Here is an 18,936-nt window from a genome sequence, read left to right on the forward strand (position 1 = left end):
TCTTCGGCCGCGAAACTAGAAAAGTCTCTAGATGTGCGTCCTCGCGAGTCGTATTTATACGACAGTTTATTTATTTTTTTTTCTCTTCTTTTCTTATAATAATTATTGATCTGTTTTATTATTTATTTATTTTAAAAAATGATTGTTTATTTAATTATTTATTTTTCTTTCAAGTCAATGTTTTTAACTATGATACTAGAATGGTATCAACCAATCAATGACTCTGCGGTCAGATGACGTCGAGTCACTAGAAAGTCACTAAATGTTGCGGATGAATGTCTAAATTCCGATTGGCTAATCCGGTTTGTCCAATGTTTTCATGAAAACTGTACGTTATATATAGTGACTTTCTAGTGACAGAACATTGCGTGCCGAACATTCCACGATACATGTGATAGACGCTTCTATAACTGAAAAAAGCTTGGATTATTCATATTCGCGAAAGACCTTGTAGTTAATTCGTATATCTACAAAAGAGGAGTTTTTGAGTAGAAAAGAATAGTATTATGTATCAAATCCGTAACGCAAAGTTTAATATAAAACTTGTGCAAGTTAAACGATTTTAAGTTATTGTTATATTAAATAGAGAAAACATTGATTTAACGACCAATTGATGCAACATTTTTATTAGTCACTGTGATAACAACTATATTTTTGGCTATATTTAAACATAGATGCAATGGGTTTTGAAGGTGAGAGAATTATTTATATCGTCGCTTAATTGTGATATTAATATTGTTAAAGAAATTTTGTATATACTATCTAAATACATGAAAGAATGTATAAACAAAAGCATTTGATACAAATCTGCATGTCTTTATATAATTTAGATATATAACTTTACACATAATTTATATTCTCTATACATACAATTATATACTATTTTAATATAAAAATATTGCATAAGAATAATATAAAAAAAGATGGTACTTTGTACAGTGTATTATCTTGCAGAGATTGTATAAATCTGATGTTGCATGTAAGATGTTTGTTCTTTTTAAGACGAAAGAAGTGACTCGGAAGAGGAACGTGATAAATCTAGAAGTGCTACTCCAGATTCACAAAAATCAGGCAGTAATGTAGCAAGAAGTAGATCAAAATCAAATTCTGCTAGTCCCAAGTCTTCAGCACCTAGGTAATTAATTTCTGTCGTACTTGCTTGTTTAATTTTATCTGCATTTATTTTTTTTTTTAATTACAACCAAATATTTTAGATCTAATCAATCATCTCCGGTACGGAATGGATCACCAGCTTCTGTTCGTTCCAATGCAAGCTCCAGAAAATCTTATTCGAGATCACCATCCAGATCACCCTCGCCAAACAGATCTGTTTCACCAGCAAAAAACAGAAAAAGCACATCACGATCAAGATCACGTTCAAAATCTCATTCTCCTGAACCTGGAGAGGCAAGTGCGAGAAATGGCTCGCAATCACCAGCGCATTCGCATCATTCTGCAAAATCAGGCTCAAGATCTCGAAGTTCTTCTCATTCTACATCCAGAAGTTCTCGGGTAGCATCGAGAAGTAATTCACGTTCCAGATCTAGATCAAATTCGATAAAACCCAATGACGTTTTATCTAAACGCGACTCGCCCAAGACAAACTTTCGATCGTCCTCCAGATCTCCTTCGCCTCAGGCAGTTTCCAAATCGCGATCTCGTTCAAGATCATTTTCTCGATCGCGTTCTGGCTCTCCGAAAACGTCGAACCATTCACGTTCTCGATCAGGTACTCCCAAGTCTTCCCAGACAAGATCCCGCTCAAGATCGAGATCAGCTAGTCCAAAAGAAGTTAAAGCTGGCTCGAGATCGAGATCTCCATCTGGATCGAGAAAGGGTTCTCGTTCACCTTCGGCATCGCCAAATCGATCTCCAATGACTGCTAGACAATCACGATCAAGATCAAAGTCACGCTCCGTGAACGGTTCTAGAGAAGGTTCTCCTGACTTGAGGAAAAGTTCCCGTTCAAGATCTCGTTCCAATTCCGTAAACAGAAAATCTAAATCTAGATCTAGATCGAGGTCTGCTTCTGGGTCTAGGAAACAATCGAGATCGCCATTGCAAGAGGGAGGAGCTTTATCGCGTTCGAAATCCAGATCCTTAACGGGTTCGAGGAAAGGCTCGCGTTCGAGATCACGATCAAGATCGCAAAAATCTGGCTCGAGATGTAAATCGAGATCCGTGTCGGGATCGCGTAAAGGTTCCGTATCTCCAGCACATTCGAGAAAGAATTCACGCTCTAGGTCCAGATCCAGCTCGCGTTCCAGTAAATCTAAATCAAGATCCCGTTCAGTTTCAAGAGCTTCGCGTTCGCGATCTCGCTCGGGTTCCAGAAAATCTGCATCAAGATCAAGATCTCGATCTCGTTCAAGATCGAAATCTGTCTCGAGATCGCGTTCAGGTTCGCGTTCAAGATCTAGATCGGGATCTAGATCGAAGTCACGGTCGCGTTCACGGTCACAATCGAGGTCAAGGTCGAGATCGAGATCACATTCTAGATCGCGTTCAAGATCAAGATCTGGATCGGCCGCTAGATCCAGACACTCGTCGCATTCTAAATCTCGATCTAGATCTAGGTCGGGCTCCGGATCTAGAAGATCCAGAAGTCCCAGCAGAGATTCGGAGGGAATAGTTAAAAAACGAAAGAGAGTATTATCGGATTCTGAAGAAGAGACTGATGAAACTAAAGCAAAGAAACGTATAAGACATGAGTTATCAGATTCCGAACCTGAAGATGAGAACGAGAAGAAAAAGGACAATGACGCACACGAGAAAGTGGGTGAAGATCAGGAAAATAAACAATTAAACGATGAAATTGTTAATGAGCAACCGGATAATGAAGATTCTGACGATGGAATTATTGGCGGTGGAATGTAAGCATATATTATATAAATATATTTAAATTTTTCTAGTTTTTATATAACATAATTTAATTATATTAAATTTTAATTTTCTTTAACAAGAGACAATTTATTTTCAAAGTTTTTAAAAAACAATGATTATTTAGATATAATGTTTTCAGAGACGATGCACTGTCCGATTTTGATCGCATGTTAGCACGGAAAAAGGAAGAGCAATCTCGTAGACGTAAACGAAAAGACATTACTATCATTAACGATAACGATGATATTATAGCGCAATTATTATCAGACATGAAGGGTGCAGCTGAGGAGGATAGAAAGTTAAATCAACAAAATAAACCTGCCACCAATAAGATTGCCATGTTATCAAAAGCATTGTCACAATTGAAGAAGCACGATTTACAATTGGCCTTCTTGGAGCACAACGTGCTGTCAGTTCTCACCGATTGGTTAGCACCAATGCCTGACCGTTCGTTACCATCTCTCAAAATCCGAGACAATCTCTTGAAACTATTATGGGAGGTAAGATTATATAATATAAATTTTCTCGTACTAGATAAAAAACATTTTATAAATACATATGTTCTACTTATTTAATAATTATATTATGTGTTTATAGTTTCCAAAAATCGATCAATCTTCGCTGAAGCAATCCGGTATTGGAAAGGCTGTGATGTATCTTTATAAGCATCCGAAAGAAACAAAAGAGAACAAGGAGCGTGCTGGAAAATTGATCAACGAGTGGGCGCGGCCTATCTTTAATTTATCCGCCGACTTCAAAGCGTTGTCGAAGGAGGAGAGAATGCAGAGAGACCTGGAGCAAACACCTCAGAAAAGAAGAAAAACCGAGGACGGAGGATCCTTCCAGAAATCTCAAGATATTAATAAGGCCTTAAAAGGAGATGCCAAGTATGTCATCATTGATATATAAGAATCATGTCAATAATTGTTATAATGATAATTGATAATAATTGATAATTAATCATTGTTAATGTGAACTCTTGCTATCTTACATTCGCAGACCATTAAGACCCGGAGATCCTGGATGGGTAGGAAGAGCCAGAGTTCCTAGACCATCTAATAAAGATTACGTTATACGACCCGATTGGAAATCAGACGTTGATATTAGTAGGGTATGTGTTCTATTTATCTATTTCACACACACACACACACACACAGATTCCAAAGTTGTATGCAATATTCGATATAATGTGCATGTACAATAAAGCTTATAATTTTAATATTTAATAACTCTATAATTGCTATAAATCATAAATATTAATTAAATTGTTTGTTTATATCTCAATTTTATTTGTAACTTCATATATTCATGATAAGTGTTCACTTTTAAGCTCATTTTCGTGAAATATTATTTTATTACTGAAGCGTTACTGCATCCAAATCCTCAATTATTTTTGATTCTTCACAATTATATATTATGTCTTATTACTTTGTGCAGAGTACTAAGAAGCAGATGAGTCGATTTGAGAGGCACATGAAAAACTACATGGATAGCAAGCGTATAAAGTCCGCCAGAAGAGCAGTAGATATATCTATAGAAGGTCGTAAGATGTCTTTATAATATCTATACATTTCTTATATAGTTTGTACACGGAAATAAACCTTGTAACACAATTTGTTACTTCCTAAATCGTGATTATGCAGGGAAAATATGACCCAATTTAATTCTTGTATATGTCTTTCCAACTATTATCACCATTACGTTTATTTCTAGACATAGAAAGAATATATAGTTTCACCTCTTGTGAAAAGTCGATCACAGTCGATCACATTGTGCAATTTTATCTCAGAAACAAGACAAGAAATAATTGTAGTTTCGATTTTTTCCAATTTCAGTTAATTTTGACAAACTAAAGAGATATTTTTCAGACAATGTATTGATAATATTAAGTAATGTAATGTATTATTTGCAGTTTCTGTCCAGAGAATTAAATAAAAATGTAATGTAATTAAATTTATCCGCTTCTCATTCTCCAATTGCGTAACTGATAATACTAAAACTAAAAATATATAATGCATATATAATTGAACATATATGACAGTAAATTATATCAAATATTTATTTTTTTGCAGAATAATACACACTTAGGGTTACAATACGAAACGCTATTGTAACATGTTCACAGGAAGTAAGTGCGTGGTTTTCGCACACTGAATAGTGGCATACGATTTCTGTTATGGATTCTCTTGGGCAATGGAAATTTGATCTTAGAATCATGGAATTGTTTTACTTGGGGTCTGCGACAATTCATAGCCTTCACCACTTCCACCTTGATTATCTGTATGGCGTGAGCTCGCGCGCGATGACGAGCACCCATATCTCTGTAACACTGTGTTACAGCTCCACTGACAGAAAGATCCCTATATTCCCTGTACATATTATGTGTACCCGATCGGGAATCGTATCTCAGCCAAATACCAAAATTTTTTACCTTTATTGGTGTTTTCTCTGGAATCTAAAATAATTAGTTTGAAGTCAGTCATGCATTTCTGCGCTATACTTTTAATAACAAGATTCTAAATGCAATATGTTTTTGATATCGCATTGTATATCATAAGATAGATACCTGCTTAAGAGATACTATTTCTCCAGTAGATTTTTTAAACTTCTTCAATTGACGCAAAAAGTACCAAAATCTAGATTTGGCCACTATAACATCAGGAGCAAATATTCTCATTTTATAAAGAGGAGTTGTCTTCTCCTTTTCGGTAGGGAGCTTACGCCCTATCACTTCATATTCCTTCAACTAAAAGAGAAATGGAAAACAAAATTATTTTCTAATTCAATCTACATTTATATCTGGTACATATATTTGTAGGTTATGTCGCGCCGAATATCTTGATTTAATCTGCATTTTTTATTTTTATATAAAATCTGGATAAATATTCGATGCTTTGGACAAGAGAAAATAGTTTATGTCATCATTCTTTATGTAAAATTTGTCAAAATCACTCACATCCCCCTTGGCCTTCATCGTAACACGTGGTATCTTATGTCGCGTGTCAGAAAAAGGATAGACCGGAAAAAGATGACTCAACCGCCATCTTCTTTGCTCCTTTCGTTCTGATTGGTCAATTTCGCGCATGCGCGGCTCGTCTGGAAATTGCAAAGAGAAACAGGAGAGAGCATATGGCTCGAGCTAAGCGGACGGAAGTGAGTATATATCCCAGCATAAAAGTGGACACTCAAAATGGCTGCTTATGGGCGCCAATATTGAATGGCTTTTCGGAGATACTGGAAGAACCTCAAAATTACGGTAATTAGAAAACAATTTGTTATGTAAAGTATGACTTCCGAAATAATTTGCTTTGGAAATTATACTTTATTCGTAATTTTTATCAGCGAGTTATCTCGTGCATGAGAATCAAGAAAATAAAAGACAACCATAGTCAGAATATAAATAGGTTTTAATAGCGTTTAATAGATTGAAAAGCGTTTATAGATAGAAAAATTGTTTATTACTATTTATTTAGAAAATTAGAACAGTAGGTATAAAATTCTTGTTATTATATTACTGATAACAATTACTAACCGGTGAAATGTTATCCCATAATTTCGCGCTGTTGTTGTTATGCCACGCAGGCCTGACAATGCACCATGATGCTCTATTTCACTATTTTTTTTACAATGATTGTACATAAAATAATATTTGACGCACACGTGTCTGCAAGGCTCCGACAACTATAGCTGCAGACGACGCTATAAACGTCAAAAAAGTGGACACTCAAGATGGCGGCCATGACGTACTTCCGTCAGCGATTTGCCTAGCTCCCACCATCGATACATTCCCTCCTGTATTTCTTTACGCTGGGTCCACAATAGGTGATTTAAGCCCTAAGCCTTAAGAAATTGACCAATCACAGTCGAGTTTTCTCCTCATACTTGACTGCGATTGATCAATTTCTTAAGGCTTAGGGCTTAAATCACCTATTGTGGACCCAGCTTTACTCTTTGGGAAATTGCATGAAAATTGAGCAGCCTCTCTTTCCGGTGTATCTCTTTCTCCTCTCTCTCTTTTGGTTCGTAACCTATAATAATACAGGACATACGAGATGAAAGCCAAGGGTGAAGTAAGTAATTTTGGCAATTTTTACGTGAGAAATAAATGAAATCATCAACACAAACTACCTTCTCTTGTCTAAAACGTTGAATATTCTCTTAAAATTTACGTAAACCTGCAAATTGCAGGTTTAAATCTAGATATTCGATGTGACATAACCTATAAATACATATTTCTATGCTTGTGTTTAATGCACATGCTAATCTCATAAATATATCTCGTTGATAAATAAATAAATAAATATGATTAATATATAAATTTTAGGAAATAATTTTGTTTTTAATTTCTCTTTTAGTTGAAAGAATATGAAGTGATAGGGCGTAAGCTCCCTACTGAAAAGGAGAAAACCACTCCTCTTTATAAAATGAGAATATTCGCGCCTGATGCTATAGTAGCCAAGTCCAGATTTTGGTATTTTCTGCGTCAGTTGAAAAAATTCAAGAAATCCACTGGAGAAATAGTGTCTCTCAAGCAGGTATGTTTACAGTATCGTCATAAGCATATTGTGCTCATCTTATTACTAAGAAAGAATGTGACAATGCATGACTGAATTAATGTATATTTATCCCTATAATCTATAAGGCTAAATCTTAAAGAGCTTGGTTATTTCAGATTCCAGAGAAGACACCTATAAAGATAAAGAACTTTGGAATTTGGCTGAGATACGATTCCCGATCTGGTACACACAATATGTACAGGGAATATAGGGATCTTTCTGTCAGTGGGGCTGTAACACAGTGTTACAGAGATATGGGTGCTCGTCATCGCGCGCGAGCTCACTCCATACAGATAATCAAGGTGGAAGTGGTGAAGGCTATGAATTGCCGTAGACCTCAAGTGAAACAATTTCATGATTCTAAGATCAAATTTCCATTGCCCAAGCGAATCCATAACAGAAATCGTATGCCGCTATTCAGTGTGCGTAAACCGCGCACCTATTTCCTGTGAATACTATGAACAGTGTTTTGTATTATGACACTAAATATATTATTCTATGGGGAATAAAAAAAGTAATATAATTGTTTATAATTTTAGTTTCCTGTCTTTCACTTGTACATACATTCGAGAATAATTTAGAAATTAAGAGAATTTTAAAATAAGTTTTCTTTAACAATTAGGAATATTCATATAAATAATATTAAATTTACTGCATATATATATGGATAGATTTACATACATTTATATTCTCTTTCATTAAAAACATTTTTGTTGATACAAACCAAACATTAAGATATTAATAAAATCCATGTTTAAAAATTTAATTTCGAATTTCATGTATTAATACATGAAAAATCTACCGAACACAGATATGAAATTCGAAATTGAATTTTCGTACCTGAATTCACAAAGATAAATATTTATTCTTCATAAATTATGACTCATAAAAAAACTGGGCATATATATCGTTAATACATACACATTACTCAGTTCCTAATAAAGGACGATCCTGGATCCGGGATATAAATCGTAAGTTTGTCGCTTTTACTTTCATATTTTTAACATTTCGATTCAAATTTCTTTATTCAAAGTAGTAGATATAATAGAGTATTCGATATAATAATAGATGATTTTACACATACATATTCTTGATTTATATCGAACATATGTATGTGTAAAGTAAACATATAGAGATTAGAGGTTGTATCATCATATTATATATAGGAGAAATTGACAAATGTGTGCGAAAATTCCACGTGATAACATGCTCGAATTCACGATTCGGGAATTTAGTGTCATTTCGGGAACGTTGCGTGACGCACGAGAAATTACATTGTAACAGTTTTACAAACAATAATCATATCAAGGGCAAGATGCGAGGGGGTGACAGTGATGACACGCTTCCTTCCTACAGCTGATCTAATGTCAAAGTCAAAACAACGTCGGCGATATCGATTGACGTTTCCGTCGTATATAAAGATTTGTCATAACGATTGAGTTGAGTCATTCGGTTAACAGATAGACATGGGACAGTCGCAGGAAACGATAAATGCTGCTCCACGCGTGGCCTTCGACGAGGAAGGTGACAATGGACTGGTGGTAGGTGACAGATACGTGCCGGCCGAATTGCTGGCCGAGATCTTCTGTCGCGCCCGTCTCCAAACCCTGTTGAACTGTCAACTGGTGTGCAAACGCTGGAAGATGCTGATACAGAACTACGTCTGGCGCAAGAAGGCGGAGCTGGTGCTGGGCAAGCCGTTTCCACGCCAGCACGAGGAGATACCCTGGCAAGTGTTCTACCTCATATGCAAGTGGAGACCGTTCGAGAAGAACCTGTTGAAGAATCATTCCGGTGAGCGAAAAATGAAGCACTGGGATATTCTCAGCAACGGCGGTGACTCGTGGAAGGTCGAGGATCCACCCATAGGTGTACCGGAATTACCGTTAACCGAACCAATATTTGGGAGAAAGCAGATCTGTTTTGCAACGTCTTATCATAGTTGTACCAAGAAACAGACTGTAAATCTACAGGCAGAGGGATTCCATCCGTACGTCCTGGATGTTTTGCAACCCCCCATTGTGGTATTGCGATTAGTTATTTAATTCAAAATGCTCTATGAATTCTAAGAATAAAGTTAAAAGTTACAATGTATTATAGGTGAGCGAATGGTATAGCTGTCGATGGGACTGTCCAGCGTTCTATGAATGCCAGGTTGAACTGTTAGGACTTAAAGAAAAGGATGACAAAACGATAAAAATCTTAGACAAGTTTCAATTTCGTGATACCATAGAGGGCGACAGACAGTTCCAATGGCTACACGTGAGTATCCGTAGAATAATTTATAGTTTCATTCAATGAGTTTTAAAAATATGTTATCTTCAACTTGTGTTGTTTTTATATGCTCCTCAAATAGGTATCGCATGTATTTGAAAACTATGGACGTGGTCTGAGAGAGATTAGCTTTTTACATGGTGGAATGGACAAATCATTTTGGGCAGGACATTATGGTAGCAAAATGGCCGGGGCGTGTATCAGTGTGAAGGTTCCTCTTATTACATATACTTACGACGATGAATCAGACACACCACCAATTCAAGATGAATAGAGATATCGTTATATAAAACAATAAAGTTGTACAGTTCCGAGCACATAGTATAAAAAATGTTGATATATATATATATACAATTTTGCAAACTAATATATTAATTTAAAAAAATATAAACTAATTTTTCTGCAGAATTTATCTACTGTCAAATCGTAAATTATTCGATACCAATGTATACATAAGAAAAACTAATTTTCAATAAAATAAAAACTTGTTGGTCAAAGAGACGTGTGTATTCCGTTTAGATATACAATATAAATACTACGAATGTAACTGAAAAGCTATTTCGATCAAATTTTGCGGCGCAGAGTCTTGATGGCACACATACAACTCCTTTGGATGAGGACTCATGTAGAGGCGTCCAATTACCCAAAATGTTACGTTTTCCCACTCGAATAACACACCGTGCTCTTTAACAGCGATTAAGCTTCTATTGATAGCGGTTTTCTCTATATCCTGACTTAACATTTTCTTAAATCTCACTGCATTATGTAGCAATCTGTGAATAACTTGTACACATTTGTTGAAATTGACAAGAATCCTGTTGTCCTTTGATGTACTTTGAATTGGTATTGATGACAATAGAATCCCTTCCACTGTGTCTAAGTGAACATAGTGATATAAATAATTTTTATCGCCGGCAGTTAACTTTTTCGGTATCAAGTATTCTGCTTGATTTAACAAATTCTCCCGTATGTTGGATATATCCATTGTGAGTACATGACTATCGTTCTGTAAGAAAGTCAATAGATTTATATGTATATTATATTAGAATTTGTTCTTAATACATACTTTTTGTATAAATTACTTGAAAATTATTAGTGGTTATTACTGTTTTAACTAGAAAATCACCTTGTATATGTCGATATCTGAATCACTGTCATCGGAATACCTCGATGCCAAATTGATCTTCTCTCTAGTTGCTCGTCTTCCAAGTATAGGCATTGCCTCGTCGCTCATTTCGCTAATTCCACCTGTCCCTTGACTGAGCGAATCTTCAGAAGTGTGTAAAGAGTACACTAAATATATAAAGACAAACGTACGTGTAAAATAATTAAAATAATTATGTAATTTAATTTATTTAAATAATTAAATATTTTAAATAATTAAATAATTCCCCGTGTTATAACGTGTACACTTTTGTACATATTAAAGTAAAAATTGACGAAAGAAGAGAGGAAGTGAAATATGACGTAAAAAATTTTGGAATTAATTTCACATTGTGCTTCTACATGTATTATTGTAACTTACCGGAACCTGAGATCATAGGACTTTCTTCAGGACTACGTTTCTTCAAGATAGAAGGCAGTTCTTGCGGTTTTTTGGTAATAGTAAGATTTTGCTTAGACGATACAATTTGTGCGTCGGACGATTTTATTAAACCAAGCAGATTCTCCGTTATACTGGACGATGCTTTTGCCGCTGTATGTTCCTCGTATGGTATTACTTCCGGTCTGGTATTAGATGTAATCCACTTTGAGGCTAAAATTGTAATTCCTATTTTTTGTATGTGCTTCAGTGTCTCTTGAGCCTCCTCTACGTAAAATACATCCGGACCTATCGCGTCGTTATATCTAAATGGGAATAATAAAAACTTAAATTAGAAAAATAACAACACCATATATGTATATGTAATACATATATCTAAAATAATATATTCACTTTGCAGTACATTCTCCGGATTCCAACAGCACCGCTAATAAATCATGTCCATATCCAACAACCAATAAAAACCATTTTCCATTAGGTATTAAAAATTGATCGCTATTGCTACCATCAATGTTTCCGCGATTGCAAGACGAAGGATAGATCTGCTTCCATAGAACAAGGCACTTCACTTGTTCCTGATTCACCAGATTCAACAGGCCGTTGTGCCTCAGAAATGAATGCACGTCGATCAAGTCTTCGTGAGGCAAATGAGATCCCAAAAGATGGCATTTATGATAAATGCAACTCCCTAATATAGTATATAATCTCTGACAGTCCATAGGATCCTCGTTCTGTCAAAATATATGCGTTCAATTAAATCTCCAATACAATACGAATAATTTTTAACACAATGTATTCTATTATTTAAATTATTCGGTTTAAAGAAATGTTATAACATACCCAGTCTCTGTAATCCATAGCTTCCATTTCACTCAACGCTGCGTCTATTTGAATCTGCGCGTCTCGCGGTAGCTGTATAAAACTTGCAACAGAGAACGCGCTTCTAAATTTAAAATTTTCCGTATTTTCTGTACTATTTTCCAATTTTGACAGATTTTTTCTTGCATCGGTATCTTTGTAGGAATCTTTGATATTCATTAATCTGTGTATAAATAAAGTGAAAAAATGATCCAAGGAGGATTGATTTTCTGAAGTAAAGCACTTTATCAATGATTGATATGTAAATTCTAATGTCCTGACAATGTCCTCCGTAATCTTGATAGCTTCTTGAGAGGTACAGCTGAAAAGCGATAAGATTTACATTACAGATGCTTATATATGATGTTACTCATATATTTTTTCACACAAATTTATTGTGTTCTCAAGCAAAACTTACCATTCATCGGGTAAAGCTATTAAAAGCAATTCATCATCGCGAGATGTGTATACAACATGTGTTTCCTTTTCATCTATGGTGATAGTTGTACTAAAAAATACATGACACATTTATCATTTTTAACTTTTGTAACTAAATATATATATTGTAATATACAGATATGTATATATACCTGACAGGTTGTAGGCTCACTATACTGGGTAATAAATGATTAAGAGTTATAAAAGCTCCTCTTGCCGTACACAAGGAAGAATTTTTAATTTCGGATCGCGGAAATGTGTACAATACACCTTGTAATTCTTGTCCTACTTCCGAAAGATCTGTAGTTTTTAAATATATTACGCCCAATGGATAATCCAACAATGATTCCATCAAGGAATTACTATTTTCTCTATTTACTAGGTACTGGGCTAATACTGATTGCTAAAAAATATAATCCATAAAATTTTCATGATAAATATCTCTTTATCTAATTGCTGCATTTATATAAAATTTGATTATACTTTTGGCTCATTCATTCTTGACAGTTTTGCAGTAACATCAATTCCAGCTACCCTTTGCAGTTCTAATATTACCTGCAAATAAGAAATTTTAGAATTTTTAAGAAAATCTTAGAGATAAAGAAAATATAAATTTATAATTTAATATTGTGTTTAATTATATGATAGATTGGACTCTTAACAAATTTATCAAACTCTTCTGTCAAACTTATCAATCTTACATTTGACGGCGTGGTAATTTCAGATAATATCTGATCTAAATTTTGAAAAGTAACATTATTCGAATTGACTCTTCGTAACCAATCTCCAATTTTGATATTTTTATTCTTCATAGCTTCCCCATCGGGTATGAATCCTGCTACCATAACTCTGACATTATCTGAGAAAGCTTTTGGTGTGATGCCAAAGTATGCTTCGCATAAGGTTGCTCTTCTTCCCAACTTGTGTCTTCTTTCTGGATCAATCCACAATGTAACTTTGCGAATTTCTCCTGCCTCAAATATTTCAAAAAAATTATTTATTTTTAATCATTTATTTTTTCAAAATATTTTTCTCATCCGATGTAATCAATCGTTATTTACCTGGAAATCTCGAAATGTGACTTCCTTGTTTCCATCTCCTTTCTCCTGTGCAACTGTGTTACTCGCAGCAACGCTATTGTTGATCCTCTTATTTCTCGTACTCCATCGCTTGCTCTCCTTGCGTCTGATCAGACGGAACAATTTGCCAGCTCTCGTGCTACGACGACGTGTCAATTCAGGCTGCGGACTGTCATTCTTATCGTCCGAAGTTGTACGGTCGGACTCGAGCAGACTCTCCTCTATGGATTCTATGTAAAATACTTCTCCGTTGGGTCCAATCTCCGATTCCCATTCGACCACAGAACTACAAATATGAAATCTCCAGTTACAAGAAAGAATATATCTTTTCTATTAGAACAGATACATCTTAACTCGTTACATTTAAACTTATTGAGCTAATCTTGCTTCACCTGTCGGTGTCGGAGTAATACGATCCTGTGCTGGAACCGCTGTCGCTCGCCCACCAGTCGTGATCATCTTCGTTGCAAGTATCCGTAGAATACGACTGATTGGAATGTTTGCATTTAGATTTTGGAACATTCTTGTTTTCTATTTCGCTCATGTTTTGTTGAAAAATAAATTTGTGACAAATGCAAATCTTATATAAAGCTTTCTCGAGCTTCGAATATTAAATATATTACATAATAAAATTATTATATTTTTCTAATATCTGAAATATCATATTTTAATGATATCTTTTAAGCACATATAACATAATAATTATTATTAACTTCACTTGCGCTTATTCATTATGACTGTAGCAAGGCAAGCTCAAAGCCTACTACTACCTGTTGCATACATCTTTACATGCACCTGTGGTAGTAACATAATATACCTGAAGACAGCTTGTGTATAAGTGAAGAGAGAAGAAGAGTGGGGATTCCACACACCTTTCACTTCACATGTATATGAAGGAGAGTTTTTATACATGAATTCAAGTAGAACAGTTAAATAGATATAAATAGATATTTAAATAGATTTGTAAAAATATCTTTAATCTAAAATATCTAATAAAATTTTTTCAAGATTAGTAATAAAAAGATAATTCAATAAAAAATATACTACAAAATAACATAGGAAAATAGACTTTTACTTAGTATACGTAAAAAAATTTATTTATTCCTACATTTATAATTATCAAGCTAAAGATTATATCTCGCGTAAAATCTAAATGTTTGCATCATACAATTTAGAGATTCAATTCGCTGACAAGCTTCTCTGTATTTTATTTCAATAATATCCATTTATACCTAATTTCTCCACTAATAGTAGAAATAGCCGAATGTAAGTTGGTTCCTGATATGAAGCGCTAACATTAATCTATGTGTCTCTGTACAAAACAGATTAGTCGATTGATGTGTCAATTTTTGTATCTGACAATGTTCGGCAACGCTAATATAACTCTCTTTATATTACATACTTCGCGATCGCACATATACATTTAGTTATTGAAAATAAATACTGAAAAATAATCGCACGCTCCGTGATACGTTGATTTTATCGAATCGATTGCTTAAGTCTGGCTGCGACCGATTTTATGTCGTTAGGTTCCTTCTTTTTCTGCGGATCCATTTGGAAGCACTTCCATAGCCTCAAGGTTTCATCGGCACCTGCGCTAAGTACCGTGGTTCCGTCCGGAGACATGGCTAAGTGTAAAATGCGACTGGTGTGCCCTATAAGGTCCGCAACCTTCGTCATCATCGGATATTTCCAAATTGTCAATTGATTTTGCGCATATCCGTGGCCTGAGATGATCTCTTTGTAATTTGTAGACCACAATAGAGCACAAACCTGAGATCTTGTATCTATTGTATTTAAACAACCACCTGCAACAAGTAAAAAATCAAATTAATTTATATTTTTATCCTGTTATTTCACTCTAATCCATCTATTATTTCGTTTTATATATATTACTAATTATATTATATATATTAATTATATTATTATATATGTATATATACATATATGTATATATATATATATATTATTATATATATTATATTAATTATAATACAATTATATTATATATTATTTTATATATATTATTATATGTATTATATATACAATTATATTTTTCTTTTATACTATTACAATATATTTCTGTTAATTTTATTATTATTTTAATTTTACTATAATCCACAAATTATAGCATGTGATTGTGTCTGTAGCTTACCTGTGTAGACGTTCCAAAATCTAATACTCCGGTCAGCGGTGCCGCCACCGCTTGCGAGTATGTTGTTTTGCCAGGGGCACCAAGCAAGCGCTTTCACAGCAGCTTGATGCTGATTGAACGAATAAAGGGATTGAGAATGATTTCGTCCGGTGACCAATGGCCAGATTTGCAGCATGTTGTCGTTGCCACCACTGGCCAAATACTGTCCATCGGGTGACCATTTTAAGCCGCATACTTCCTGAGCGTGTGCGTTTATAGTCGAGATCAAATGATCCCGTTGTCTGACATCGTGATGCACTATTTTACCTAATCTAATGAAATAGGTTTAATTATATAAATGTATACTTAAATCTTAAATTTTCGTCGATTTATCAATTATTAATGTTTCTAAAGAATCATTTTTGATTAAAAAAAAAATGGATCAATTATTTTTGTAACAAAGCTTCAAAGAACAATGGCAGTCATGTTCTAAAATTATAGTTATCTCATATTCTGTATACACTACCTGCATCCACTTGACAATATGTGAGAGTTCCAGGCAAGAGAACCGACTCTGGACGCGTGTCCGTTCATAATGCGCATTCTCCTCATTTGACTACAGTCCCATAGTTCTGTATTTCCTTCTGTGGTACCAATTGCCAGATATGGACCTTCTTGAATCCACGCGACGGAACATACATAGTCGTTCGCGTCCAATTCGAATAATTGTTCTATCGTTCCAGTCGCAGCGTTCCACAAGTATACATTGGAACCCAATGCCACAGCCAATACATTACTGGTTGACCAGTCGACCAAGTTTAAATCTATAAAACATGAAATGTTTGTTCTTTAATTATTTTTTGTATTAGATAAGAAATGCTAAAGAGAGAGTATATAATACTACTCACAATAATCGTCAATGATTTCTGGCGCATCCAATATCCTGTCAGCAGCTTGCGGTATATATCTTGTAGAAGCTCTAACACTAGCTGGTGTTTTAGTTTGACTGTACAAAACCTTGAGAGGGTTTTGATATCCTTCCGGCGGTGCTGGTGCTTTGATCTGATAAGATAAAATTCTTGCATTATTTATATCACCACCATGAAGATTTTCTATGAGACGCTGCATCTCTCGTTTCGAAGGACTCAGCTTGTTTGTTTTATCGCCATCTTGTTCTGCATTGTGTTGAAGAATCTAAAATGTAAAAAAAATACATAAACCAAGTGCTACAAAATTACAATGTGTATTCCAGTAGTTATAAATTTAATCATTAAATATAACTTTCTTATACCTTGTAATGGCTCAATTCGAAATTGGTTGTAGATCTTGAAGGAATAAATCTATCACCGCCATTGGGAGTTTTAGCTGGGGTGACACGACCTGTTTTATTAAAAACAATTTTTAAAAAAATACTGTTCTCTATTAATTGTGTGCATTATTATATATTATCTTACTTGGAGATTTCTTTGTGCCTTTAGAGGGAGTTTTCTTGGTCTTGCCATCGCTCCTTTTCGTCGGAGTTTTTCCTGATGCACTACTTGTAAAGGAACTACTCTTAACATTCTTTGACGAGTTTAAACTAAGATTGATACTGAAACATGTACAATATATGTATGTATATTAAAACTATATTCATTATTGAATAAATATTCAAATCAATAATTTTATATCTCCGAATCCGAAATAAAGCGCGATATTCAATCAAAATCACAGACCATCAACGCAACCACATTCTGCCGAGATTGTTTTACCTTAAATTCGACGTCTCCATGCATTTCTTCTGCCATCGCGGTGTCGGACCCTTGATAGCTTCGTCCATACGAGTCAGATTGTTAAGTTCCTTCATAAACCTTAGGTGCGACATTAGGATCGAAATGCGAGCAGCCTCGCGTGCACGTTTTGCTGGAAAAAGTCCGCGTCCAAAATAAAGAACGAAGGTCACCGAAGGAGATGTCGCGGTGAAAAATATATCGAGGAAGAATTAGCTGGAATACCCTTTCGTAGACACGTGCTTTCTCGCCAGCCAACGTCAAATATGCGTCGTACCAGATATTCGACGTGTTTCCGAGGAAAGTACGATGTGAACCAGCGAACCCTCAATTGTGATTTAAATGGACAGAGGAGGAGATTTAAAAAGACCGTTGGCTTTTAAACGTCGCCCGTTTCCTGTCGCTTTTCCTTTCCGCAGATGTCGCTGCGCGCTTCCGCGCGAGAGTCCCTAGAAAAGTACCTAGAAAATTCCCTAGAAAATTCCCTAGACCCTTCAAATTCCTAAAGGCGGATTTCCAACCAGCTTGTCAAACTCATGGAGGTAAGAAATAACAGGAGGGAGTGTAAAGCCCCTTGCACAATGCTAAGCGATAGCAATAGGAATAGCGATAGCGATAGAATAATATCTAACCTCTGTTCCTATTGGTAAATATTTTTTATTCCACCAATAAGAACAGAGAATAGATATTTTTCTATCGTTATCGCTATTCCTATCGCTATCGCTTAGCATTGTGCAAGGGGCTTTAAGCCTTTTAGGGTGTCGTCACATGGGGCGTAACTTGCGTAAGCGTAACCAGCGGATCGCCAATCACCGAGTTATTCCGATAGAGCTCGACGAAGGGCTCTATCGGAATAACTCGGTGATTGGCGATCCGCTGGTTACGCTTACGCAAGTTACGCCCCATGTGACGGCACCCTTAAGTAGGGGGGGTAACAACACCAAATGTGATTGGTTGGCCACAGTAATATGGCGTTTTGTATTTTTTTTTCATCTTATCTAACCTAAGGGTGCCGTCACATGGGGCGTAACTTGCGTAAGCGTAACCAGCGGATCGCCAATCACCGAGTTATTCCGATAGAGCTCGATGAAGGGCTCTATCGGAATAACTCGGTGATTGGCGATCCGCTGGTTACGCTTACGCAAGTTACGTCCCATGTGACGGCACCCTAACTGAACCAAGTAAGTGAGAAACACGTTTGGCGAATAAATCGGACCTCACATTAATTTTGTTTTAAAAAGATATAAGTTATAAAATATTATAAAATAAAATGCCCATGCTACTAAATACATACAGATTCGCTTACAATAGGCTTGTTTTCTATTCCTGAACTGATGCAATAAGTTAGAATGAGACAATAAAGTATATTTTGTCTCACTCTAACTTATTGCACCAGTGTGCA

At 35.3% G+C, this 18,936-nt stretch overlaps 6 protein-coding genes across 8 annotated transcripts; 3 read left to right on the plus strand and 3 right to left on the minus strand.

Annotated features, from left to right (window-relative positions):
• The first annotated feature begins 299 nt into the window (after positions 1–299).
• Positions 300–4,496, plus strand: LOC145942702 (uncharacterized). The gene is made up of 7 exons (XM_083049660.1): positions 300–692; positions 1,003–1,135; positions 1,215–2,873; positions 3,023–3,383; positions 3,481–3,770; positions 3,883–3,994; positions 4,321–4,496. The coding sequence occupies exons 1-7, from the start codon at positions 680–682 to the stop codon at positions 4,441–4,443; spliced, it is 2,691 nt and encodes an 896-aa protein (XP_082905786.1). The 5' UTR covers positions 300–679; the 3' UTR covers positions 4,444–4,496.
• Positions 4,497–4,651: 155 nt separating this feature from the next.
• Positions 4,652–6,041, minus strand: LOC145942714 (large ribosomal subunit protein eL20-like). Of its 2 annotated transcripts, XM_083049685.1 has the most exons (4): positions 5,840–6,041; positions 5,450–5,629; positions 4,968–5,338; positions 4,652–4,882 (listed from the first exon to the last, which is right to left on the minus strand). In XM_083049685.1, the coding sequence occupies exons 1-3, from the start codon at positions 5,966–5,968 to the stop codon at positions 5,003–5,005; spliced, it is 645 nt and encodes a 214-aa protein (XP_082905811.1). In that variant the 5' UTR covers positions 5,969–6,041; the 3' UTR covers positions 4,652–4,882; positions 4,968–5,002. The 2 variants fall into 2 exon arrangements, with proteins under 2 accessions (XP_082905811.1, XP_082905810.1); XM_083049684.1 differs by lacking the exon at positions 4,652–4,882 and having other exon boundaries at positions 4,925–5,338; positions 5,840–6,038.
• Positions 6,042–6,825: 784 nt separating this feature from the next.
• Positions 6,826–7,962, plus strand: LOC145942717 (large ribosomal subunit protein eL20-like). The gene is made up of 3 exons (XM_083049689.1): positions 6,826–6,953; positions 7,239–7,418; positions 7,556–7,962. The coding sequence occupies exons 1-3, from the start codon at positions 6,936–6,938 to the stop codon at positions 7,889–7,891; spliced, it is 534 nt and encodes a 177-aa protein (XP_082905815.1). The 5' UTR covers positions 6,826–6,935; the 3' UTR covers positions 7,892–7,962.
• Positions 7,963–8,328: 366 nt separating this feature from the next.
• Positions 8,329–9,991, plus strand: LOC145942679 (F-box only protein 44). 2 transcript variants are annotated; one of them, XM_083049625.1, is made up of 4 exons: positions 8,329–8,410; positions 8,900–9,463; positions 9,540–9,701; positions 9,796–9,991. In XM_083049625.1, exons 2-4 carry the CDS (start codon positions 8,906–8,908, stop codon positions 9,985–9,987), a joined length of 912 nt encoding a protein of 303 aa, XP_082905751.1. In that variant the 5' UTR covers positions 8,329–8,410; positions 8,900–8,905; the 3' UTR covers positions 9,988–9,991. The 2 variants fall into 2 exon arrangements, with proteins under 2 accessions (XP_082905751.1, XP_082905752.1); XM_083049626.1 differs by lacking the exon at positions 8,329–8,410 and adding an exon at positions 8,596–8,716.
• Positions 9,974–14,481, minus strand: In (inturned planar cell polarity protein). The gene is made up of 11 exons (XM_083049624.1): positions 14,024–14,481; positions 13,614–13,917; positions 13,254–13,526; positions 13,036–13,107; positions 12,705–12,955; positions 12,533–12,622; positions 12,097–12,436; positions 11,650–11,987; positions 11,239–11,561; positions 10,840–11,006; positions 9,974–10,719 (listed from the first exon to the last, which is right to left on the minus strand). The coding sequence occupies exons 1-11, from the start codon at positions 14,173–14,175 to the stop codon at positions 10,249–10,251; spliced, it is 2,781 nt and encodes a 926-aa protein (XP_082905750.1). The 5' UTR covers positions 14,176–14,481; the 3' UTR covers positions 9,974–10,248.
• A 264-nt stretch (positions 14,482–14,745) lies between these two features.
• Positions 14,746–17,923, minus strand: Fzy (cell division cycle 20 protein fzy). The gene is made up of 8 exons (XM_083050124.1): positions 17,760–17,923; positions 17,517–17,667; positions 17,220–17,356; positions 17,057–17,145; positions 16,674–16,959; positions 16,292–16,589; positions 15,787–16,097; positions 14,746–15,439 (listed from the first exon to the last, which is right to left on the minus strand). The coding sequence occupies exons 2-8, from the start codon at positions 17,627–17,629 to the stop codon at positions 15,111–15,113; spliced, it is 1,563 nt and encodes a 520-aa protein (XP_082906250.1). The 5' UTR covers positions 17,630–17,667; positions 17,760–17,923; the 3' UTR covers positions 14,746–15,110.
• Positions 17,924–18,936: the final 1,013 nt, after the last annotated feature.

This window comes from Prenolepis imparis, unplaced genomic scaffold (assembly GCF_030444845.1).
Source record: "Prenolepis imparis isolate NDT839.2.m4 unplaced genomic scaffold, iyPreImpa1.0 SCAF_11, whole genome shotgun sequence".
Lineage (NCBI taxonomy): Eukaryota > Metazoa > Arthropoda > Insecta > Hymenoptera > Formicidae > Prenolepis > Prenolepis imparis.

Bases quoted from the DNA above. Each gene is read 5' to 3' on its own strand.
- LOC145942702 (XM_083049660.1), top strand. The intron at 3,771-3,882 runs GTATGTCATCAT...TTACATTCGCAG, and splicing joins GCCTTAAAAGGAGATGCCAA to ACCATTAAGACCCGGAGATC. The intron at 3,995-4,320 runs GTATGTGTTCTA...TACTTTGTGCAG, and splicing joins CAGACGTTGATATTAGTAGG to AGTACTAAGAAGCAGATGAG.
- LOC145942714 (XM_083049685.1), bottom strand. From the start codon at position 5,968: ATGCGCGAAATTGACCAATCAGAACGAAAGGAGCAAAGAAGATGGCGG. The intron at 5,630-5,839 runs GTGAGTGATTTT...TTTCTCTTTTAG, and splicing joins CGATGAAGGCCAAGGGGGAT to TTGAAGGAATATGAAGTGAT. The intron at 5,339-5,449 runs GTATCTATCTTA...TAATTATTTTAG, and splicing joins AAATAGTATCTCTTAAGCAG to ATTCCAGAGAAAACACCAAT.
- LOC145942717 (XM_083049689.1), top strand. The intron at 7,419-7,555 runs GTATGTTTACAG...TGGTTATTTCAG, and splicing joins AAATAGTGTCTCTCAAGCAG to ATTCCAGAGAAGACACCTAT.
- LOC145942679 (XM_083049625.1), top strand. From the start codon at position 8,906: ATGGGACAGTCGCAGGAAACGATAAATGCTGCTCCACGCGTGGCCTTC. The intron at 9,464-9,539 runs GTATTGCGATTA...AATGTATTATAG, and splicing joins TTTTGCAACCCCCCATTGTG to GTGAGCGAATGGTATAGCTG. The intron at 9,702-9,795 runs GTGAGTATCCGT...CTCCTCAAATAG, and splicing joins GACAGTTCCAATGGCTACAC to GTATCGCATGTATTTGAAAA.
- In (XM_083049624.1), bottom strand. From the start codon at position 14,175: ATGAGCGAAATAGAAAACAAGAATGTTCCAAAATCTAAATGCAAACAT. The intron at 11,988-12,096 runs GTATGTTATAAC...ATATTTTGACAG, and splicing joins CTATGGATTACAGAGACTGG to AACGAGGATCCTATGGACTG. The intron at 11,562-11,649 runs GTGAATATATTA...ATTCCCATTTAG, and splicing joins TCCGGAGAATGTACTGCAAA to ATATAACGACGCGATAGGTC.
- Fzy (XM_083050124.1), bottom strand. From the start codon at position 17,629: ATGTCGCACCTAAGGTTTATGAAGGAACTTAACAATCTGACTCGTATG. The intron at 16,098-16,291 runs GTAGTGTATACA...CTATTTCATTAG, and splicing joins ATATTGTCAAGTGGATGCAG to ATTAGGTAAAATAGTGCATC. The intron at 15,440-15,786 runs GTAAGCTACAGA...TACTTGTTGCAG, and splicing joins ATTTTGGAACGTCTACACAG to GTGGTTGTTTAAATACAATA.